Source organism: Sminthopsis crassicaudata, chromosome 5, assembly GCF_048593235.1.
Source record: "Sminthopsis crassicaudata isolate SCR6 chromosome 5, ASM4859323v1, whole genome shotgun sequence".
In the NCBI taxonomy this organism is placed as follows: Eukaryota; Metazoa; Chordata; class Mammalia; order Dasyuromorphia; family Dasyuridae; genus Sminthopsis; species Sminthopsis crassicaudata.
This window is the reverse complement of record NC_133621.1, coordinates 271,598,840-271,624,682: the sequence shown is the minus strand read 5'-3', so window position 1 is coordinate 271,624,682 and position 25,843 is coordinate 271,598,840. Positions and strand designations below refer to the sequence as shown.

Genomic DNA, 25,843 nt, shown 5'->3' with positions numbered 1-25,843 from the left:
TTCCAGTCCTTGTGGTTTCTATCAGTCCAGCGTTATTTTTGAGGCTGATTTAACTAACTGGTATTGAGGGAAGAAGGGAGGTCACAAAATCACGTGTATCTTCTCTGGCATCTTGGCTCTGCTTCCCCTCCCTTTTCATTTGTAAGACTTACAATTTGCTTTTCCTCTTTCCTTTTTTAAATCATATTCACTAAGTGTTTGTCTATTTTGTTGGTTTTTTTTCATAGAAACAACTCTTATATTAATTAATTCAATAGTGTTTTTTTGTTTTTTTGTTTTTTTTACTTTCAATTTCATTAATCTCACTTTCTATTTTTAGAATTTCAAGTTTCGTGTTTGTCTGGGGTTTTTAAATTTGTTCCTTTTCTAGCATTTTTAGTTGTAAACTCAATTCATTGACCTTCTATTTTTCTATTTTATGCAAGTAGGCCTCTAGAGATATAAAACTTCACCTTTTTACTGCTTTGGCTGTATCCCACACATTTTGTTATGATGTCTCATTATTGTCATTTTCTTGGGTGAAGTTATTAATTATGTCTTATGATCTGCTGTTTTACCCAATCGGTCTTTAGTATAAGATTATTTAGTTTCCAATTATTTTTTGGTCTATTTTCCCCTGGCTTTTTATTAAATGTAATTTTAATTGCATTGTGGTCTGAAGAGGATGCATTTACTATTTCTTACTCATTTGATTTTGAGGTTTTTATGTCCTAGTATATGATCAATTTTTATATAGGTTCCATGAACTGCTGAGAAGAAAGTGTACTCCTTTCTGTCTCCATTTAGCTTTTGCCAAAGATCTATCATATCAAACTTTTCTAGTATTCTATTTACCTCTTTGACTTCTTTCTTATTCATTTTGTTGTTTGATTTATCTAATTCTGAGAGTGCAAGGTTGAAATCTCCCACTATTATAGTTTTGCTGTCTATTTCTCCTTGCAGCTCTCTTAATTTCTCTTTTAAGAATTTAGATGTTGCACCACTTGGTGAGCATATGTTTAATACTGATACTGCTTCATTATCTATACTACTCTTTAGCAGGATATAATGCCCTTCCTTATCTCTTTTAATTAGATCAATTTTTGTTTTTGCTTGCTCTGAGATGAGGATGGCTACCCTTGCTTTATTGGCTTCACCTGAAGCCTAATAGTAGTTACAGGCTGCGGGAGTCAGCAGCGAGGCACTAGATGGACAGTGATGGCTGTGCTGCATCTGGGCTCTGAGGCTCTAAGAAGGTGCTGAGTCACTCTGGGTGGGGTTTGGGGGTGGCCGGGTTTAGAGAAGCTAGGTTTATGGGGGTTTTATTCTTTACCTCCGGTGTTTACAACTTCTCTGCTGCTCCTGGCTTGCTGCCAAGATGGAACATTCACACTGGGGTAAAAGTCTTTTTCTCAGAAACGGGAGAGATCGTACCCATCCTCCCTCTGGTCTGAGCTGTGTGAACTGCCTGGCTGGCTCTCACTGCTTGCCCTCAGTCTGCACCTAGCTTGTTTGTCCCTTCCCCAGAGCAATCACAGACCTTTTCTGGCGAATTTCAAGGATGTCTTCTGTTGGTGATTACTTGTGAGTTTCTTTTCCAGTCAATCATTAATTCTTAGGCTTGTCATGAAGTAAGTTCTGAGAGAAAACGCAGAGCTCAAGCAGCTGTCTGCCTCTGTGCTGCCTTCTTGGCCGGAAGTCCTCACCTCCTTATGTTTGCAAAAAGCCTGTATTTGAAAATCAAATTTTCTATTCAGCTCTGGTCTTTTCATTACAAATGTTTGATAATCCTCTATTTCATTTTATGATCACCTTTTCCCCTGAAGGATTATACTCACTTTTGCTGGATTGGTGATTTGTGGTTGCAATCCTACCCAGCTCCATTGCTCTCTAGAATAACATTCCAAACACTCTAGCCTTTTAATGTAGAAGCTGCTAAATCTTGGATTATCCTGACTGTGGCTACACTCTAACCGAATTGTTTCTTCCTGCAGGTTTGCAATATTTTCTCCTTGATTTGAGAGTTGCAGAATTTTACTTTAATATTCCTATGAGTTTTCATTTTGGGATCTCTTCCAAGAAGTGATTGGCTGCTAAATCTTGTATTAACCTGACTATGGCTGCAGTATAATTGAATTGTTTAATTCTGACTGGTTATAATATTTTCTCTTTGATCTGATAACTTTAGAAATTAGTTTAATTCTAGAAATTAGCTACAATATTCCTTTCAGTTTTTATATTGGGGGTCTCTTTCAGGAAGTGATCCATCGATTCTTTCAATGAGTCATTTTACCCTCTGGTTGTAGGATATAAGAGCAGTTTTCCTCAATGATTTTTTTGAAAGGTTATCCAGACTCTTTTTTTTTATCATGTCTTTCAGGTAGTCCAATAATTTTTAGATTGACTTTCCTGGAACTTTTTTCAAATGAGGCATTTTAATTTTTCTTCTATTTTTCTTTATTTTATTCTTTTTATTTTTGCTTTTATTTGACTGATTCCTGATATCTCAATGAATCATTCACTTCTGTTTGTCCAATTCTAATTTTTATTGACTTATTTTCTTCAGTTAGCATTCCTTTTATATTTGACCAGTTGTACTTTGAAAAGGGATTTTTGTCCAGTGGATTTTTTTCCCATTTCAACAGTTTTTTGGTTTGTTTGTTTTTAAGAATTATTTTCATTTTCCATTTTGCCAATTTTATTTTTTAAGAAATTGTTTTATTCCATATATTTTTCCATTTTTCCAATTTTATTTTTTAAGGATTTGTTTTCTTCAGTCATTTTCTGTGCTTTCTTTTCCAGCCTGTTGCCTTTTCCCAACTTTTCTCTTACATAGCTTTTCTCCTGCATAGCTCTCACTTATTTTCCCTATTTTTCTTCCATTTTTCCTTTAAGATTCATTTCCAACTCTTGATAAAAAGCTTTTTGATATTGAGTTCTTGAGATCAGTTCACATACCCCTTTGAGCTTTACCTGAAGGCATGTTGCCTCTCCTGGTTATGTATTCTGATTTTCCCTATTTCTATAGTAGCTTTCTATGGTCAGACATCTTGTTACTTTTTGCTCCTTTTTAAAAGTACAGAACAGAGAGGATTGTCCCAATCTTCTTTTTTGCAAGGGAACAAGGGCCTCTCACTGATTCTGCTGGGGCCACTGATACTGCAGATTTAAATATTGGGCTGAAAAAAAAATCATTGGGCTGAGTGAGCCTGGCTAAGTCCCATTTGTCATTTCTTTGTTTGTCTGTTTATTTATTTATTTATTGTAGTTGTGTTGAAGGTTTCACATATGGTTTGCTGATAAACTGGCCTTTTGAACAAGAAAAGAGTAGCCAACACTGCCCAATTGAGCCAGATCTTTGCTGAAGACCTTCCAAGATATCTTAAATTGGAAAATTATTACACTCTGAATGTTTGTGGGTTCTGTTGCTCCAGATTCCATTCAGAAGCTTGATCTAGCATTGATTCGGAGGATTTGTTCTTTGACCCACTTATAATTTAGGATTTGATTATTTAGTTTTCGATAAATTTTTAATCTCTGTTTCTACTGCCCTTTGTTGAATTTAATCTTACTGCATTGGGATCTGAAAAGACTACGTTTAATAATCTTGAATGACTCTGGGAGTCCAGCTAGAGGAATAAGCAGGAAATCATTGTAACTCTCCCATATTTGCCTCCGAAACCAATCTGGGTACAGTATAATCATCAAAAAGATGGGAAGAAGCAATCTGTGAGTCCAAGAAACTTGGCAGATCAGCAGGAAATATGTGAGAGAAAAAGAGAGGACAGTCCAAGGCAGCAAATAAGGCAGCAGCAAGCCCTAGCTCAGCAGCCATAGGTAGAACCTGAGCACCTGTATGGTGGTATGGGCAAATGGCAACACTAGGACCCCCCAAATACCTCAGTATGGTCAGGGGAACAGAGAGACTGTAGCTTTGAGAAGTGTTACAGTGTAGCCCCAGATAAACAGGAAGTCTCCAGAGGCCACTCCTCCTTTCAGGGCAGCCCCCAGGTAAAGTAGATCCCAGATCTTCAAGTGCCTAAACAACAGGCAGCTGCCAGTGACTGGATCACCACATCTTTTGGTTTATGGGACTGAGGATGCAGAAGCCCTTCAGGGACCTGAGTACACACCAGACACCACCACTTATAGCCTCAGCCAGTACCAAGTATGCTATGAGAATTGCAGCAGTGCCAAAAGATGAGCAAAAAAGATCACAAAAAGAATCTGAGCATAGAAAGTTATTGTGGGGAAAAGATCAAGATATAAACTCAGAAAAGGATAGCAAAGTCAAAACATGCATAGGCAAAACCCCAAAGAAAAGTTAATTTTTTTTTTCCTGATTTTTTTCTTCTACTTTTCCTGAGTTCCCTTCTGAGCTCACCTAGGAGTCCTTTCTGTGCTTGAAACCACTTCCCCTTTTTCTGTAGGATGGGGTAGGGTGGCTGGATACTGTTGGAAGCTTTAGGGATCTGGGTACTGAGCCAGTGTCCTAGTGTTTGCATCTGCCATCTGCTGAGGCTGTTGAAGTGTTTCTGCATTTTTCCAGGGACCACTGGTGGCTGCCTGTTTGCTTAGGTACCTATAGGTTTGGGTCTACCTGCTTGCCCAGGGCTACATTGAAGCACATGGAGGTCTGGCTTCTGGAGGTTGCCAATTTGCCTGGGGCTATGCTGAAGCATGTGGCAGTTCTCATAGCTGTAATTTGCCTGTTACCCTGACTGTGCCAAAGTATATGGTGAACCCAGATGTTGGATCAGTGAGCTGGTACTCTAAAGATCTACTGCTGGTTTACTGAGGTGGGGCTCACTCCTGGTTTGCTGGGATGCTTCCTGTTCTGGACTGCACTTCCCTTTGATTCAAGTGAGACCTTTCCTGCCAATCTTCCTTTATTCTTGGTCTCACAGACTGATGTTTCTACTGTTATAGGATTTGTATTGTATCATGTTTTGTGGAGGTGAATATGGGAGAGTTAAAAGTGATTTACTGTTTACTCTGCTATCTTGATTATCTTGACTGAATGTTAACTTGTTGAAAAATGTTATCATATATCTTTATAGATATATGATAACATTAACTACTGATAACCAGTTTATGATTCCATTATTTCAATATCTCAAATCATTCTTTAATTCCCACACAAATAGACTTCTTAATTCGCTTTGGTGCTCTATTAGGTGTGATATTAGAGAGTTAGAATCAGAGAAAATAGGTTTAAAGAGAGTTAACATTTCTATGGGATAAAAAACTAAATGGTTCAAAATAAATATCTTTTTTAAAAAATATTTTATTTATTGGCAATGAAGCATTTAACCTTTAGACTAACAATAATTAAACCTTATTCCATATTATAAAGGAGAAAATCAATAAAACATGCCCTTTAAACTTCTAAAAATACAATTAATGCCTTTGCAAATTCAATACACAATTCTCTCTTCTTTAATTTTCCAAATCTGAAAATCATAGGAAAATGTTATTTACCATCTGATAGTTTTTTTAAATAGTTTTTTATTTATAAGATATATACATGGGTTATTTTACAACATGACAATTGCCAAACCTTTTGTTCTCATTTTTCCCCTCCTTCTGCCCCCGCTCAAGATGGCAGGTTGACCAATATATGTTAAATATATTAGAGTATAAATTAAACTCAATATATGTATACATGTCTAAACAGTTGTTTTGCTGTACAAAAAAAAAAAAAAAATCGGACTTTGAAATAGAGTACAATTAGCCTGTGAAGGAAATCCAAAATGCAGGCAGACAAAAATAGAGGGATTGGGAATTCTATGTAGTGGTCATGTTCAGAGACTTTCAGAAAGTTTGTTAAGACACAAAATAGCTTGTGATGGTTTCCCTTTACACAACCAATAGACATCTCTACAATGTGTTGGAACTTTGGAGATTATTTCTAATCATTTTCTCTTTTTTTTTTTTTTTTTTTTTTTTTTTTTTTTGAGGCTGGGGTTAAGTGACTTGCCCAGGGTCACACAGCTAGGAAGTATTAAGTGTCTGAGTCCAGATTTGAACTCGGGTCCTCCTGAATTCAAGGCTGGTGCTCTATCCACTGCGCCACCTAGCTGCCCCCATTTCTAATCATTTTCAAAGAGCCTCCACTTTACTTCTAAGGCCAATAAACCGCCTGAAAATCCTTAAGTGTTTCACACTAGAAATGTTGACATAGCTTTTTTTCTGTTATGTACCCTTAAATTTGACAATCTCTACTAAAATTGAAAGGGGACCAAAAAAGCTCTTTTTTTTTAGTTTTCAGTGCTACTCATAATGTTGTGCTTGAACAATCAAAGTACTCCTATCACTATGTGTTTATGTTCCACATATGTATTATTACTGAAGAATATGAAATCTTTCTATTGAAGCATATCCAAAAATGGTTAAATGGTATTATTGAATTTTTAAAGGCAAATTGTTTCTTTGTTATTTTAGAACAACCCTTATGCTTGCCCTCAGTTCGGAATTCACAGAAATGGTCAGTGTTCTTCTTCAACATAATGCTGATCTCACTATCAAAGATCAATTGGGACGGACAGCTGAGACATATGCTAGGATCTATAATTATCCTCAGTAAGAGCTAACATAATTCTAATTGTCTTTATATAACTGCATCTAAAAGAATTTTTCCTCCATAAAATTGAGAGTGAATCTGGCTTTCATAGTTGCATTTTATAATAATTGTCTGGAAAATACCCTGGCGAACTCCAGTTCTTGAGAACTGCCGCATGCTTCAGCATAGCCCCACGAAAACGGGCAGCCTCTAGCAGACAGACCTCTACCTGTTTCATATTTAAGGGTACTAAGAAGAAATTGATCAAATGGCAAATTTAAGTTATCAAAGTTCAGGAGGGAATAAGTAAGAGAAAGGATACAAGGTAGAGTCACAGAATCAGATTAGAATTTTCAGAGGTAATAATGAAAATAGCTGCCATTCAGCTCTTTTTGTTGTAGCTAGAAACTGGAAGATGAATGGATGTCCATCAGTTGGAGAATGGTTGGGTAAATTGTGGTATATGAAGGTTATGGAATATTATTGCTTGGTAAGAAATGACCAGCAGGAGGAATATAGAGAGGCCTGGAGAGACTTAAATCAACTGATGCTGAGTGAAATGAGCAGAACCAGAAGATCACTGTACACTTCAACAATACTGTATGAGGATGTATTCTGATGGAAGTGGAAATCTTCAACATAAAGAAGATCCAACTCACTTCCAGTTGATCAATGATGGACAGGGGTAGCTACACCCAGAGAAGAAACACTGGGAGGGGAATGAAAATTGTTAGCACTAATATCTGTCTGCCCAGGTTGCATGTACCTTCGGATTCTAATGTTTATTGTGCAACAAGAAAATGATATTCGCACACATGTATTGTACCTAGACTATATTGTAACACACGTAAAATGTATGGTATTGCCTGTCGTCGGGGGGAGGGAATAGAGGGAGGGGGGGTAATTTGGAAAAATGAATACAAGGGATAATATTATAATATATATATATATATATATATATATATATATATATATATATATATATATAATAAAAAAAAATGAATGAATGAATGATTTTTTATAAAGTGGTGGGGAGAAGCTTTATCATCAGTCCCCTGGAGAAATAGCTAGTTATTACATTGACTAGGGTTCTTAAGTTGTTCAAAATTGTTTTTCTTTATATTTTTGTATTTATAAAGCAAATTGTCTAAAAAAAAAAAAAAAAAAAAAAGAAAATAACTGCCATTTTTGTAGTTTTTTAAGGATGTCCAATGTTTTATATACATCTTCACAAAAGTTATATCATTTAATAATAATGCACATTTATAGAAACTGTAGGGTTTTTTGTTTGTTTGTGTTTGTTTCTATTTTAATTTCTTGCTTACCTCTCTTAATTGTACGAGACCTAAAGTTAGTTTTAGGTAAAATCACGTTATGTCTTGGATGCCTTCACATGAGTGCTAACTAAAAAGGATCATAAATGGATCCTCAATTTGGAGTCAGGAGATCTGGGGAGAGATCATGCCTCTCACCCTCTGTGTGACCTTAGACAAGAGTAATCTTTATAGAATGGAGTTATTTAATTGATAAAATAGAGACATTAGATGTAATGACCTAATACTGATTAATTAGTGACTATAATACTGATTCTGAAGATGTTTATTGCATCTAGTGTGAATGATTAATTTTGTTCTTCAGACTTTGTTAAAACAATAAAAATTTGGTGATCTGATTTGAAATATACATACACTTGTCATATATAATTTTATCTTGATTTCTATAGACTTATTATATTTTATCTTTTATTTTAGACATATTTATCACAAACAAATTGAACAATATATACTCCCTCCTCTCCAAGCCAGCAATTTAGAGAAGGCTTCCAATACCGGATTTGTTTTGGGTACCCCTTCCATGGATAAAAAAGGTAGAATTTATTGATCCAAATAAATAATATTAAAAATAATGTAGAACAATTTTAAAATTCATATGTTCTCTATTTTTTCTATTTCCATTTTATATTTTAAAAGCATAGCACTGATTTATTTTTGGTTACCTAATTACCTACCTACCCACCTACTACCCTGAAATGACAAAAACAGTGTTTGTGTTCTGTTTAAATCATATTGTCATTGCTCAAAAAATTTTGTAGAAATGCTCTAAAATTATGCTTTTCATATTAATTTCATGTTTTAATATTTAAGTTTTTATTGTATTTTAGTTATATCAGAAGAAAATTCTTCAGAAGCCTCTATACAAAGGTAGGTTTTACAGCAAGTTAACATTTCTTTTAGTTAATCCTCATGATCCATCTTCAACAGGTTTTTCAATCCAAAGCAAAGCAGACTCTCATGTCCCCAAAAGGTGTATCTTCAATTTAACCAATTCCCATATTTATCTTCATTATCTTTCAAAAATGAGGTTTACTACACATCTAATAGGTAATATGTATATATGTTACGTGTATAAATATATAGTACTAAAAATTTGCAAAACACACTAATAAACATACACATGTATGTATGTACACTATATATATATATATATATATATATATATATATATATATATATATATATATATATGCATGTGTGCATGCACACGTGCCTGCTTTTTTTTTATTTTTTCCTTTAATTTCTTAAATATTTTCCCCAGTTACATTCAAAACTTTTTTATATTTGTTTTTAAGATTTTTTGAGTTCTAATTCTCTCCTTTACGCCCACACACAATTAAGTAACCACATGTAAAATTATGCAAAACTTTTCCATAAAAGTCAAGTTATGAAAGAAAGCATAGATCTTCCACCCTAATGAAAATAAAAACCCTCAATAAAAATTAAGAAAAAAATAAAGATATAGAGTAATAGAGAATGCCTTGATCCATATTCAGACACCATCAGTTCCTTCTCTCGTTATGGATGGGATTTTTCTTCATAAGTTCTTTAGAGTGCATGGGGAATATTCTACTTCTGAGAATAACAAAGTCATTTACATCTATTTATTCCAGAACAGAGCTATTTCTTTGTATGTAGTACATTTCACTTTCTTCATAGAAAACTTTTCAATTCTTTTTTTTTTTTCCTGAGAGTATCCTACTCATCATTTTTCAGAAAACATAATATTCTATCAGAGATTCTTGCTTGGAATTTGTTTTTTACAATTACTATTGCTAATTGTATTTTCACCCATTTATTCTCTCTCTCTTTTCATCTTCTTCCTTTTCAAAAGTGTTTTGCTACTGACCATTTCTCCCCTAAAATGCCCTCGTTTTTATCTCTCTCCTGCCTCTGCCCACATCTCATTCTGCTGCTGTTTTCTTGCAGGGTAAGATAGATTTTATACCTCTATTGAGTATGTATGTTACTTCTATTTGAGACAATCTGATTAGAGAAAGGTGCACTCACGCACCCTCTCCTTCCCCTCATGTACTTTATTATAAAAGTTTTTCCTCTTTTTTTTTAAATGGCAGATACTTTTCACCATTCCACTTTAGTCAGTACATTCCCCTTTCATCTCTTAAGTTCATTAATTTTTAAAAAGATATTATCCCTCCAGATTCAACTCATACCTGGGCCTTCTATTTAGATATACTCCTTTTAACTTCCATAAAAAAGAAAATGTTCTAATGAGTTACAAGTATTATTCCTCCCATGTAGGAATATAAACAGATGAACCTCAAGTCCTTTATGATTTCACTTTCCTGATTATCTCCTTATGCTTCTGCAGAGTTCTGTATTTGAAAATCACATTTTCCTTTCAGCTCTGGTCTTATCACAAAAGTGTGAAAATCTTGCTTGAATGGCTTCTTCCTCTGAAGGATTATACTCAGTTTTGCTGGGTAGGTGATTCTTGGTTGCTATCCTAGCTTTATTGGTCTCCAGCATATCATTATAAGCCCTCCAGTGCTTTTAAAGTAGAAGCTGCTAAAATGTGTGTTCTGAGTGTGGCTTCACTAATCTTGAATTGTTTCTTTCAGGATGCTTGCAATATTTTCTCCTTGACCTGGGAGTTCTAGAATTTGGCTGTAATATTCATGGGAGTTTTATTTTGGAATCTTTTTCAGGAGGTCATCAGTTGATTCTTTCAATTTTTATTTTACCTTCAGCTTCTAGAATATCAGGACAGTTTTCCTTGATAATTTCTTGAAATATGATTCCAGTATCTTTTTTTGATCATGACTTTCAGCTTAGACTAATACTTTACAAATTCTCTCTCCTGAATCTATTTTCCAGGTCAGTTGTTTGTCCAATAAGTTATTTCACTTTTTTTTGGTTTTGTTTCATGGCATCTTGATGCCTCATAAAGTCCATGTGCTTCCATTTGCTCAATTCTGTTTTTTTAAGGAATTGTTGTCTTCAGTGAGATTTTACCTCCTCCCTCTAGTTGACCAGTTTTGCTTTTTAATGCATTCTTTTCCTCATTAGATTTTTGTATTTCCTTTTGCACTCTCTCAATTCTTGCCCTAATTTTTCCTCTATCTCTCTTCCTTGATTTTCAAAGTCCCTTTTGAGCTCTTCCATGGCCTGAATCCAATTGCTACTTTTCTTTGAGCTTTGGATGTAGGAGCTTTGACTTTATCATCTTCTGGTGTGTTTTGATCCTCCTTGTCACCATTATAACTTTCAGATGTCAGAAACTCTTATTTTCTGCTCATCTTCCTAATCTATTGCTGGGCTTTTGACAGTTTGTTAAAGTAGAGCTTTGTCTCCAGGATGGAGGATGCATCCTCCCATACTTCAACAATTTTGTGCAGCTGTTTTCAAAAATCTTGATAGGAATCTGACCCCAGGCACTCTTTTCAACCCTGGAGCTGTTAGTTGTGTCCCGCCCCAATGAAGCTCTAGTTGATCAATTGTGCTGACAGGGGCTGGACTCTGCTGGTCTAGGCTGTGCTGGGACTGAACACCAGACTCCCACCACTTTTGTGTGTGCTGATTTATCTATTGGATTGGCAACTGTATTAAGAATTTTGTTTGGGAACACTGAAGGATTAAGGTACTGGCTTGGGTTTACAAAATTAGTATGTGATGAAGAACTTGAATCCATTACATTTTTATCCCATATCTAATTCCTAGCCACAATATCCCAATATAGCTATTAAAAATAATTCTATTTGGATGAAGAATGAACCAGCTATGTTCTTTTATATGGCTGTACTATGTATTAGTCACCTGAGATGCATTTCTCATAAGCTTTTTTAGGCACATCTGCAGTGCAAATAGGTATCATCTTATACTTGTGGTAATTTATCCAAGTGCTCAGGGAAAGGAGTTATCAACATGGGGAGGGAATGTCACTGGGACCAAGGTCCTAAGTCAAGACAATAAATGGAATTGGAAATTTCTCAGCAAGGAGAGAAGTAATAAAAAAGAAGAGGGGCCATTCTGGTGAATTGTTTCTGCTGGGACCCCTCATGGACAACAATAGTTGAACCTTTGGCAATTGTTCCCAATTAGAGACGTGGGGAATCTGGCATTGCATTTTGAGAAGTGGATAGTCTTTAAAAAATCTCTGAAATTCCTAGAAGCTGATGTGGCAAAGCATTAGTTGTTAGGGACCTCATTTTCCCACAGTATAGAATGTTATTTTTCAGTGACCCACAGATTCTATTCTCTTTGTTGATTCCAGTTACAAGATTTATATAGAAGTCTTAATAGAGAAGAAGTTTAAGGAGAAAAGCCTTTCTAGTTCTAGATGATCAAGTAGAATGGATTATTCCTAGAAGTTTTTGAAAAAAATAAATCAAAAAGAGAAAATACAAGAGGCAAAAAAGGGAGTGATTGTGTCAGAAGGTCAGTGGGAAGAATACTGTCATGCAGAAAAGCTGAATATTTGATACTTTTTTTTCTACTTGTATAAAAAAGAAATATCAGATATATGAAGTACCCAGGCATCAGTTGAAAGAGCAATTTGTAGTGTAATCAATTCACCAGAGAGATTTATCACAACCACAAAGGATGGCATTTATAAATATGAGAAACTCATGGGTTAAATCATGTATGAATGAGCAAGATGCTTCCAGTGATTTAGCATTTTAAAGTTAGAAGAAAATGGGTGAGGGAAGTAGCATGTTGATCTAGAGAGTAAGGAGGCAATTAGGGAGAAGTTGGGAGAGGACAGAGAGGGACTTAGTAAGAACAAACTCTTATGTAGATTGTGTCTATATGTAGTTGCAGGATCCTTAATGAGATGATTGAGTTAGTCTTAGATATGCTGATAAAACAGTCCCAGGAAACAGATCTTTTATGGTATGGGATTATGGTTGACAGACTTGTTGCATTATTTACATTATTCCTATGAATGGGGACAGAATGAATTCTTTTAGATCTAAATTTAAGGAGAAGGAAATGTAAATATAATTTTTTAGTCTTGAGAATTTAGAAAAAAAGATAAAATTGAAAGATAATAATAAAGAAATTCAGGAGACCTTGAAAAATTGAAGTGACTTGAGCTGAAGATTCTATCTAAAGGAAGTAAAGAAAGTGTGCCCAAGGAGAAGGATTTGAAAAGACAGAGGAGGACATAAGAGGATAACGTGAAGGCTATGAGGAGGGGTTGGAGATGGATTTCAGCTGAAAAGGAGGATGTTTAAAAAAAAAAATCAAATATGGAAAGTCAGTTGGCAAGGTTAAGGAGAAGAAAAAGGAAATTGGGGGTGTCTATAAAGGATTAGAATTATAAAAAGAAAACTGTCTTGATAGTAACAGATCCTAAGGAACTGAAAAGAGAAAGACCTTGGGTTTGCTGGGCAAGGGAGCGAATCTGGGAGTAAAGAAAAACTGGGTTCAATTTCCCTCAGCAAGTGTTCCCAGCAACTCTCTGACAAACAACAGTTGCCAATCTGCATTATTTCCTCTCTGGAAGTTCCCTGCATCAAGCCATCACAAGTCATATATACCCCAGTCTCTTGAATTCTGAACCCAACTCTCCTGCCCCTCCTCCCCAAATAAATTGATAAATGTAGAGTTGAAATTCCCTGAAAGCAGATTACCACAGCAAATGTACCAAATATTTCTAGCAAGGAAGATAGACTAATAATTTTATTGCATGTACATATAAAGAACCAGGTAAATTTTTTACTGAATTGATTTTTCGGATTCAATGGTTCATAGAAATCTTCTGTAAGGAGATGTCTTCGATTAGGTCCTGAAGAAAATGGTGCACTTGGATTAGTGGTGGGTAGGAAATGGACATTCCAAACCAAAAAGCATATGTTTTAATTTATTATACAAATGGTTGATATTCTATCATAGATTACACCAGGTTCATCAATGATTATATTATACCTAGGAATGGTTGCCCTTATATTAAATACATTTCTGAGCCTGGAATGTATGAGCAATTCATGTATCTAAAGGGCAAAAAGGGAAAGCAGTAAGTAGAGTCCTGGCCTTGGAATTCACAAGACTCATCTTTATGAGTTCTAATCTGGATCAGATACTTATTAGTTTGTGACTCCAGGGCAAGGCAATTAATCCTGTTTGCCTCAGTTTCCTCATCTATGAAACAATGCTGGGAAAAGAAAGGACAAACCTCTTTGGTACCTTTGCCAATAAAATGCCAAATGGGGTCACAAAGAGTCAAGACACCACTGAAATTATTGAACAGCAACAGATACAACTCATATGTAGGGTTGAAACTTGGGGAGGGTAACTTTAAGAAAAAATAACTCGGTGAAAATGTTTGTCAGAAGCTAATAACAAAGGCACAGTAAACAGGGACCTATTACAAATAGATTGTAGGGTTTTGATTCTGTGATGTATAATGACCCTTTATGTTCATTTGTCAACTTTAGAGAAGTGTAAAAATAGGAAGAGATTATCCTGGAGGAAATATCCACTGATAGCCTCTACACTGATATCTTCTTGGCAAAAATGAGTCTTGGAATAGGAATGATTGAAATATTAAGTCATTCTTTGTAATGTGTCATTTGGTGGTAAAGCACCTTGTAACAAACACCTAAGAGGCCTTCCTTGTTGATTGTCTTCTGGGAATAAAACTACTAATTTTTGGTTTCTTTTTAAAAGACTCCCTGAAAAACCAGGAGCTGATGATTGCTGGCCAAGTGTGGATGACAAAATTAGTTCTGAAAAGGAGGTAAGATTTCTTTATTGAATTTTTTTCCTACTTTTAAATTTCAGTTTGGAGGGTGCTTTGATTTTTTAAAAACTATATAGTAAATATAATCTCTTTAGTGTTTAACACATTAAAGACCCAAATGAACTTTAATAGATTGAGATTTTACCTCAAATAAGGTAAAAGCAAATAAGTTTTAGTCTTGTGTCAAGCTTTCTTTTAATTTTTGTTTTGTTGGTGTATGTGTGTGCTTTCTGAAAAACGAGATGTGTAATGCCAGAGAACCTGAGGCAAGATAGAGATTGGAGAGTTTTTAATATTTTATTTGAAAATAAATTGTGCTGGGGGCATGTTTCTCCCAGGGCTGATGTCTCAAAGCAGTCAGCAGCTAATGTGTGTTTCCCATGAAGTATGTATATGTCCATGGCTCCCAGCTATCAGGGTACACTAAAGCAGGGGCAGAGTCAGAGCACTGAGAGCGTGAATGGACTAATCAATCTGGTTCTGACAGGGTCGGGGGAGCACCAGACATTCTAATAAATTGGGATCAAGAACAATGACAGAATGGGGGGAAGCACCAAACATTCTGATAAGTAGTTCTGATAAGTATTCCCTTGTACCTTTGTATTTATCTGTGCACTGAAAAGTGTATTAGATTTGGAACAGAGGATCAGGCTTCATGTACCGTGACTGCCACTCTTAAATATATATGATAGTTTGTTTTTTTGTTTTGTTTTGTATTCTAAATGATACTTTAGATCCCTTCTAGTTCCCAGTCTATGAGCTATTCCATAATATTGCTTTTCTCCAAATGTTGGTTGTATAAGTTGCTTCCATTTTTTTTCTTGTTAAATATGGCTAGAACAGCTATGAATATTTTTGTATACCTAGATCCTATTTTTCCTTCCTGTGTTCTCAGTATTAGAATTCCATAACAATGGAGTCAGAATATATGATCAATTTTATGACTCTATTATGTTGTTCTCTAAACCATCTTGACCAATGTGCAGTTCTATTAGTAGTATATTGGTGTTACATATTGGTAGTATGTATTTCCCATTATTTGTACTTTTCTTTTATTTTTCTGTGGCATTTTATTTTTAAAATACATTTTATTTGAAAAATCAAATTAAGAAAAAAAGAAAACAGAAAAGAAATAAAAAAAAAACAAAATACAGCAAAACAAAAGAGAACATAGTCATGTACCCAGCAGATCATCGGGGAGGATTCAAAATCTAAAACATAAATTATTAGATCAAGAAAGTATATATATATATATATATATATATATATATTTGTAGAAGAAATTATATTCATGATGTCCATTTTTTCTTTACTTCCTTGTAAATTGTTCCTTGGTTCTCTACTGCATACCTAATTTAATTTTTTCTTTTTTTCCCTTTTTAATCTTCCTCCTCCATTACTCTAATGTAAACTACAATTAAGAAAAGATACATATGTATCTTGTATACATAGGTAGATATATACATACATACATACACACAGTCACATATCTTTCCTATCCCTGCTGACTCTTTAAATAAATTTTGCTGGCTAACTTGCCCAAGGGTCCTTCCCTTTTCTAATTCCTTAACCCTTTGTTTCCCTATGCACCTATCCCTCCCCATTATTTCTTTTGGATTAGATTTTGTAGGGACTATATCATATATATATATATATATATATATATATATATATATATATATATATATATATATATATATATAGTGTTCCTTATTGAATCCATTCTTCTTCTGCACTACTTTTGTATAACAGGATTACTATTTTTACCTTAACTCTGCAATCTTTCTTTTGAGCTCTTTTATTCATGTGAATATTAAACATATAGTATGCCATTTGCCATAATAAAGAAAAATAATTTATTGATCATTTCAACAATTTGTCCAAGTTGAGTATTTTAATCGTGATCTTTGATATTGGCTATTTTTTTTAATTCAGGTTTTGTTGATGGAAAGTCCTGAAAATCTACAATTTAATTAAATATCCATTTTTTTCTCATTCAAAAATTACAGATAATTTTGCTGTCCTTAGGTTGCTCAGGTCTTTTGATTTTGGGTAGATAGATATGATTCCAGGAGTTGTGTTTTTTTTTTTTACTGTAACAACTGATAAATCTTGTGCAATTCTAACTATAGCATCAGCATACTTGAATTTTTTTTCATGTTTCTTGCAAAAATTTTTTTTCTTTATCTGATCTCAAGAGCTATCATTTTTTCTTAAGGTATGTTCAACATTCTGTTCTATTTTCTCATTCTTTATAATCTGTTTTGTTATATCTTGGTCTCTCATAGCTTAATTGGCTTGCCCAGTTCTTATTTTCAAAGAATTATTTTCATCTTTGAGACTCTGTACCTCTTTTCTGGTTGATAACTTTTTTATTCATAATCTTGTTTTTCTTGGATGGTTATTTATTTTTCATCATGTTTCTCATTTGATTTTTAAATTCTGTTTTGAGTTCTATAAATTCTGGGCAAGGAGCTATTTCATGTTATTCTTTGGGGTAAACTTTTGTGACTTAAGTGTCCACCTTTGAAGATGAATCCAGATCTTTCCTGTTTTTATTCTATGTTTCAGTGGCAGGGTTTCATCTTTGCCAGTTCAAAAAAAAGAGGTATTAGTGTAAGCATCTCTAATCTTTGGGTGGAGGGATGGTGCCTCAAGCTTCCTTTGAGTTCTCCACTTTGATCAGGAATGCCAAACCAAGAGCTCCATCCTCCTGCAAGTGCCCACAGCTAGCAGCATATCTGTCCTACTGCTTCTGCACTTAGCTAGTGCTGGTTCCTTCTCACCTGGGTCAGCAGCAGAGCTGGGCCTGGCATTCCCATTCAGGAAAGTGTTATTCGGTCTTCCCAGACTCAACCTTAAGTTGACAGTCTTGAAGGTGAAAGTCTCTGTGATTTCTTCTGAGGCTTCAGCCACACCCAGGTAGCTGACATGTCTCCATTTGATGCTTTTGTAGAGTTAGCCCAGAGGTATTGGCACTTAAGACAGGTTAATTCCCAGGCTGAGGTCTTTTCAGATCTTTTTGGGTTGTATCAGGAGGATCCCTGTTCTGTCCCAAGCTTTCTAGATTTTCACTAGTCTCTGTTCACCCCAAGGCACAAGTTTGTTCTATTTATGGGAAAATCTAAAGAAATAAAAATAAAATTTACCAACCTATCCTTCCAGAATCCTCCCTATTTGTAATGTTGAACCTTCTAGTTGAAATAATAAACTTGTGCTGATTTTTACACGTCTCTGACTGTTGGGAAATTGGAACATTTTTCAGGAAGTCAATGCTGTTTTTATTCAGTCATTTCATCATTTTGATGTATTATATTAGATTTATATATATATATATATATATATATATATATATATATATATATCAGGTACAGCCAATCTTCAGTTTTTGTGTAACCTTCAAGCTCAAACTATACATTGAACATATGGGAAAGAGGAGTGTTACCAAAGTTTGTAACTTCCACTGGAGATGGCTGATCATACCATTTCTCACCCAGTTTAGCTCCTAATCTTTGTACTAATTGTCTGACAGGTGGATCACTTCCTTAAAATTTTGTTAAGGTTTGACATGCACCTACAAAGTAAAAGACATTTGTTTTAAGTGGATTTTTTTAAATCAGGTGTCTATAATGCTTGATTTTTGACATTGATGTAAAAGCAATGAACAGCAAATAATAAAATATCCATCATTAACGGGCATCTTCACAGCTTTTTCTGGACCCAGAAAATTTTTAGAGTATGCACTTCTTTCAACTGCATACATTGAGGGCAAAAAAATTCAAACAATGCAATTGATGTAATGAAGGCATTCAGGATCCTGTGACTAAAGTTCTTATAGCCTGTATTTTTCAATTTAGTGGCCTCTTACTGTCAGAAACCTTTGTTTTTTTCCTGCTGAATGTGTCAAGCAGAATGAGTTAACCCAATAGGCAGGCCTAGCAAAAGGGAGTCTGACATCAACATTTCCCTAGTTCTCTTTTAATTTTCAGGAAAGAAGTAACTCAGACTAATTTTTACTGTTCCAAAACATATAAACAATCTAAAACACAATACTAAAATAAAATTCCTTATCAGCAATGATTTATATTAAGAATAAATTTCTAAAATGTATTTTCAATTTTGTAATATATACAATGTTAGTGGATCAATTTTTTTGGTGAACAAAATAGTCCAGAAGAGTTTATTTCTATATAACGATCAGATTAAATTTATCACAATAACAGGTCTCAAAGAAATGTGAACTATTAAATGTTAGTATTGATAGTCATTGTTCTCATCATTTTTTTTTTGGCAGAAACAACCAAAATTGAACTTGAGTAAAATTTTGAATGCTACTCAGCAAATAAGAAATATCAGTAAGCTTCTTGAAAAATTTCCACTCATATTAGTATTGCTTGCCTTGAAATGATAGATTTCTTCATGTACTCTTTTATTCGTTTTTATGTAGGAGAAGAACAGACTAGCATCAACTATACAGAAGTTACACCTTTCTTTGGGAACAATGAATCGAGTGATGAAGAAGAGAAAACAGATTCTTTTCCTAAATCTTCATCCCAAGCCCAGGGCTGCTCTCATCCTGTCCATACCCCTCCTGCTTACTTTTCAAAATCTTCCCTTATGAAGTCTACTCTTCTGGACCTTCTTAATGTAATTATATTTGCTCTGGTTCTTAACATTCTTATCATGTGTGTTTGCCCTCTATCCTTTTATCCGATGCTCACAGCCACTTCATGGAAATGGGAAGGATTCTGGAAATGCAAATCCTCAAAAGTCACATCACAAGAAAATTCAGGGAATTTTATATATTGAAGATAAAACATTGATGAGTCCAGACAATACATGACAATACAATACAATACAACTCTCAGAAAGAAGAACAATGAGAAAGCAGGCAAGATGAATGGCAGTTAAAAGATTATAAAGAAAAAGTAGCAGAGGAAGAAAAAAGTGATGAAGAGGAAGAAAGAGAAAGGGATAAAAGATGGTTAGGATGGTATAAAACAAAGAAGAATCAAAATATGTAGATGCAAAGGATGAAGAAGAAAGTCAAGATGACAGTTTTGAAAACATGAAGGAAAAAGAGAGTTTGAGTAATCATCAGAATCTGTGTTTGTTGTGAAATATGATTAGAATGAAATTAAGAAGAGCAAACACTGAACATTTCTACAGAATTTCCTGTGCCAGTGATAATTGATATTTGAAGAAACTTCGATGCTATTTCCCTTAAAATAAAAATGCAGAATATTTTGTTTAAGAAACTCTTCACCTTTCTAATAAGTACACAATTTCGATGTAGATTGAACCTTAGAGATTATCTAGTTCATTTATTCCTTAATTATGTTTTAAAATTCAGTTGTTCTGTTTTGATAGATAAATTCAGACCATAGACTAAAGAAAAATTTTGGAGGACATTTTATATTTCATTGTCATTATTTGTAGGACGATTCAACAGATTCAGAGGAGGAAGTAAAGAAAAAGGATGTATTGGTTAACAACTTTACTGGTAAACAATCAGCTGGTGAAACTCCAAATATTCCCAAAGATCTACAGGCTCACATTACATCAGAGAAAGGTGCTGGGAGAAAAGGTATGTTACTATTTTGACAGGGCTCCTGATTTCATCAATTTAGGAAAGCCACAAGGAATAAATTTCTAGTGATGCCTATTGGCTACTGATCTATAGCACGGAGTCTGAGGGTAGCCCGGAGACAAAGAAGTTCATGATCTTTCTAATGGTCACACAACCAAAATATCAGCAATAGAAATTTGTTCGGATTCTTAAAGATGTTATGGGCCAGAACTTGAGACAAGATAATCTTGGGAAAGAGTACGTTCTAGTGAAGACTCTTTGAGGAGCTGACAAGAGAAAAGGAAAGCTTTTGGAATTAATCTGGAATAGCAGCTACTAGTAGAAATGACTGAATTAGAAAATAAGTACAAAGACTCACTGAGAAAAGGAAGTTTCAAAATTTTTTAAGAAACCCAATTAGGGATTCAGTTTAAATTGATGCCGAAAGGGTTAGAGTTTAAGGTTAGTGTCTGAAGGGAACTTGCAAATACCTGATAAAGGTTACTCTTTTGCTCTCTAAACTTGAGTCCATTTTTTCATTGATTTTCTATGTGCAAGATAGACTGGAATAAACATTCCAAATCAGCTACAAGCTTATGGTACATCAGACAATTGTGCTGTAAGAAAAAGTGAATCATGGTTTTGACAGATCTCCTGATTTCATCAATTTAGGAAATCCATAAGAAATAAATTTTTAGTAATGTGCATTGACTACTGTTCAATAGCATAGAACAGTAGTATATATATATATATATATATATATATATATATATATATATAGAACAGCTGCCTAAGTTCAAACTGGTCCTCTATCCACTATACAATGTACTACTCAAGTTGTAGAATATTAGAATATGCTGCAAAACATTATTTCAAAAATGCCATTATATACTTTTAAATGTTAAGTTCATTTTTTAAATAAAATTTTGTATTCTCACATAAAATTAGCATTAAGCCTCTAACTTCTGTTTTTGAAAGATCCTACCTTGTCCATAATCCATAAGAGCACATGTTACTCCCTTAATCTGATTTTGTCTCCTGGAGTTTTTTGCCTCCTGTCATTCTCATTTAATTTTTCCCGAAGCATTTCTGTGTAGACCTATTTGAACCATTTTCATAATCTGAATAGCATATTTTCTAGTAATTCCTGTGGTGATTTATTTATATTTTATTACCATTATATCAACATTAGGATTGGACACACTTGACAAAGAAGAAGATACTGAGTCTCCCTGGGATTCAGAGGTATTTTCTATTAAGTCATTTTGAAACATTAAACTTGATTGCTATTTTTAAAAATTACATTTAAGTTTACTTATTTACTAATCAATGCAATTGCTTGGGTGGAATTAGAAGGGGAATTTTAGAGCTAGAAGGGATTTCAAAAATAATCTAGTACAACTACTCATTTAAGATGTGGGGAAGGCATTCTCTAGACAAGTCAACTTATGGTCTCACTACTAGTTTAGTGAAGAGCCAAGAAAACAATTTAGTGGTCCTAACTTTGAGGACCTCATGGTTTACACTCTGCCCCTTAACACCTTCTTAGTTTCTAAGTGTCTTTCAGTAGTCTTAAGTCTTACATTTTAAGATATATTCTAGTAAAATAAGAGACTTTGGACAATTAGAAGCCTACTTCCCTACTACATGATCAATTTACCTACAAACTAGAGGATAGGACAAAGGCACCTCTATAAGTTGATGTTAAGGCCAATTCTAAGTAAATTTCTGTGTAGCTTCTATACACAAAGACTGAAGCCCATACAAAGACCAATGTAAGAGTTATTTTTGTTGAATGAAGAAAGACTTAATGAAAGAGGTGCATAATGATAGTGTCAGGTTTGGATTGGCAGAAAGCAAGCCGGAAAACATGAGAGTATGATAAGGATGCTTGTAAACAATGCAAACCTTTAGGGTTAACTATTAGAGAGGGTCACTAAAAAAAGCATAATTATTTTCCATTAAAAAGCGTGTCCCTGGATGCCTTGAATGATACTTTTAGGATTGGGTATTTGATTTGTATCAAGGAGAGCCAGTCATTTCTTAGGCAGTATTAAAACATATGTATTAAAACATATTTTAGGAAAGTTTTTTTTTTTTTTTGTGATCATTGTCAAAGATTAGTTGGAATATAAGTACATTATGGGGGGAGAGAGAGAGAGAGAAAGAGAGAGAGAGAGAGAGAGAGAGAGAGAGAGAGAGAGAGAGAGAGAGAGAGAGAGAGAGAGAGGAGAGAAGAGAGAGAGGAGGTAAATAAAATGTAGGCAAACCAGAACAAAATATACAAAAAGTTTATATATTGAGAACCACATTTAGTTCCCACAGTCCTCTCTCTGGTTATAGAGGGTTCTCTTCATCGCTGAACAATTGGAACTGGTTTAAATTTTCTCATTGTTGAAGAGAGCTATGTGTGTCAGAATTGATCATCGCATAATCTTCTGCTTACCATGTATAGTGATCTCCTGTTTCTGCTTAATTCACTTAGCATCAGTTCCTGTGTCTCCAAGCTTGTCTGCAATCATCCTGTTGATCATTTCTTACTGAACACTAATGTTCCATAATATTCATATTCCATAATTTATTCATTGATCCGCCAAATGATGGGCACCCATTCAGTTTACAATTTCTTGCCCCTACAAAAAAGGCGGCTGCAAACATTTTGCACCTTTGGGTCCTTTCCCTCCCTTAATATCTCTTTGGTCTACAAGTCTAGTAGAACCACTGCTAGATCAAAGGGTATGCACAGTTTGATAACTTTTTGAACATAGTTCCAAATTGTTCTCCATAATGGTTGGATTCTTTCACAGTTCAACCAACAGTGTATTAGTTAGATATTGATCTTTGAAGCATTATCAACATATAAGAGAGGAATTTAAATAAGAATTTTAATAATAATTTCATTGTAATTCTGTACCTTTAAACTTTTTTTAAAAATTAATTTAGTTTCCAAAACTTTTAATTTCTGTTACATGGAATAAATTTCATTAGTACACATTATGTTATGAACTGACAAAGAACTGGGAAAAAACCCAGTAAACTCAGACTCCAAAATATTATTTCCAATTTCTTTTTTATAATTGTATCTCTAATTTTTTATATTCTTATAGCTCTATTGTTATTTTTATATATTTTTATAGCTCTAATATTTCAGTAACTCAGCTCAACATCTCATTTATAAAATCTATTTTATGCACAAAGGATTTTGTTATAAGCCACTCAGAAAGAAAGAATACTAAGTTGCAGCCATGTGGTACTTTCTATTTTAATTGGAGATCTAAGGCATCCACAAAAAAATTTATTTTCTCATAGCTGTGAAAGAAGTCAATTAAAAAAACTGGCAATGTTATAATCTATTTGCAGCAATTGGAATTTTAGTAAAATGTTTTTCCTCTTCACAAATTTCTATTTCAATGAAGCCTTTTCTGAATGATTCCTTATCTTTTACTCCTTCACCACCTTTCTTTATAATGTTCCCTGTGTTTGGAATAACATCCTGCATTTTCTGAATGATTCTTTATCTTTTCCTCCTTCAGCACCTTTCTTTATAGTGTTCCCTGTGTTTGGAATAACATCCTAGGTGTTTTAGTTTTCTTCTGAAATTCTAACTGTATTTCAGAAGTCACATCGAACAATGCCAAGTACATAAATCTTTCATTGGTCCTTCTAAACACTCATAACTTTTTGTAATTCTCTAATTGTATATTCTTCCATACTTGTAGCTTAATAAACAGTGAAAAAGTAGCAGTGTTCAAAGGATAGAAAGATTAAGAACAAAAGACTTAAACAATATATAACATAAAAGGAAACCAGGGAATTTGGAGTTGGAGAAATCTGCCAGGTTCTGCAAAATGGTGGAAAATTCAGAGAAGTCCCAAAGAGTTTAGCAAAGGGAGAAATGAGATGTCTGTGCACAGTCACCTATTTTGAAATTCTTGGCTCTTCCTTCCAAACATGCCCTCCCGGCAGTTACAATTACTGTCCTAGACCCAACAGAGTACCTTTGACCACTGACCTTTGCAGTACCAACTCTACCGGCTCGCGGCCTCTGAGGCCTTCAGAGGTCTCTGATGACAACGATTTCTTGAATCTATAGTTTAATAACCGGTAGCGCACTCAAGAACAGCCACGTGTAATCTTAAAAGCCTTTATTATACCTACTCACATAATACTCTGACTTGTTGGTTCCCAAGTGAACACTTAATCAGAAGACCAACATGTTCACTACCAAACTCCTTACCTCTTTCGGCTATCCATCTCAGTTTGGCCACCCAGGTTAGGGAGCCAGGTTAAAGAGCGCCAGGTTAAAGAGTCAAATCTTCCCTTCCAGGTTATTATCATATGAGGATAAGAACTGTTTATCATTCCTAATATTTGAATTTTTTGAAGTAACAGTAAAATATTTATTAGAATAGATGCGGGAAAATTCATATATCTACTTATGGACAAGAGTTTTTCTATAAACCAGATATCTAAAATAGGGGACTGAAAACATCTAATTCATTTCATGATTTGATTGATAGGTCCATCACCTTCTGTCAAGTGCAGTATAATAGCTAGGTGCCCATTATTTATGCTGGACATATATTTAAGAAAAATTTTGGAGGACATTGTACATTTCATTCTTATCAATTACAGGAATATGTTGCAGACTCAGATGTGGCAAAAAAAGAAAATAATAATTTAGCTGGCAACAATGCAGGTATACAAAAAACTTCTGAAACTTCAAATATTCCCAATATCAGCTACAAGCTCATGGTACATCAGGTAAATGTGCTCTAAGAAAAAGTGAGTTATTGTTTTGACAGAACTCCTAATTTCATCAATTGAGAAAATCCACAAGGAATAAATTTCCTGTGATGCACATTGGCTACTGTTCTATAGCATAGAGTCTTCCAGAGTAGCCCAGGGCTTCAGAAGTTCAGCATTTTGCCCATGATAACACAATCAAAATATCAGCAATGAAAATTGAACCCAAGGCTGTCTAATTAAAAACTTGCCCTCTATCTATACTATACTATACTATACTCTCTATACTATAATATAGTATAAATAAATAAATATGTATATATATATATACATATATATATATACATAACTAAATTTATAGAATATGCTGCAAAACATTCTTTCAAAAAATGCCATTAATAAACTTTTAAATGTGAAATTTATTTTGAAATAAAATATTCTGTATTCTCATGTAAAATTACCATTGAGCCCCTAACTAATTTTTGAAAGTCCAATATCCACAATTGGAAATGATACTCTATTAATCTACTTTTGTCTTCTGGAATTTTTTGACTCCTGTCATTTTGATTTAGTTTTTCCTAAAGCAATTCTGAGTAGACATATTTGAGTCATTTTCATATTCTGAGTAGCATATTTTCCAGTTATATCTGTGGTCATTTATCTATATTTTATTACCATTGTATCAATATTAGGATTGGACAAAGAAGAAGATGCCGAGTCACCCTGGGATTCTGAGGTATTTTCTAATAAGTCATTTTGAAACTTCAATCTTGATTGCAATTTTTAAAATTAGATTTAACTTTACCTATTTACTAATCAGTGCAATAGCTTGGGAAGACTTAGAAGGGGAATTTTAGAATGAGAAAGTATTTCAGAAATGTCTACTAACAACTACACTTTTAAAATGTGGAGAAGACACTCCTCAGACAAGTCAGCTTATGGTCTCA

At 34.2% G+C, this 25,843-nt stretch overlaps 1 protein-coding gene across 1 annotated transcript in view; it reads left to right on the top strand.

Annotated features, from left to right (window-relative positions):
- Positions 1-25,843, top strand: part of LOC141544655 (uncharacterized) — a 160,977-nt gene that overhangs the window by 27,024 nt on the left and 108,110 nt on the right. The window contains exons 5-14 of the mRNA XM_074271052.1: positions 6,424-6,561; positions 8,293-8,408; positions 8,703-8,742; positions 14,509-14,578; positions 18,876-18,936; positions 19,029-19,228; positions 20,021-20,168; positions 21,343-21,395; positions 24,786-24,849; positions 25,589-25,632. Of these exons, the coding sequence (XP_074127153.1) occupies positions 6,424-6,561; positions 8,293-8,408; positions 8,703-8,742; positions 14,509-14,578; positions 18,876-18,936; positions 19,029-19,228; positions 20,021-20,168; positions 21,343-21,395; positions 24,786-24,849; positions 25,589-25,632 (934 nt within the window). The remainder of the gene's footprint in view (positions 1-6,423; positions 6,562-8,292; positions 8,409-8,702; positions 8,743-14,508; positions 14,579-18,875; positions 18,937-19,028; positions 19,229-20,020; positions 20,169-21,342; positions 21,396-24,785; positions 24,850-25,588; positions 25,633-25,843) is intronic.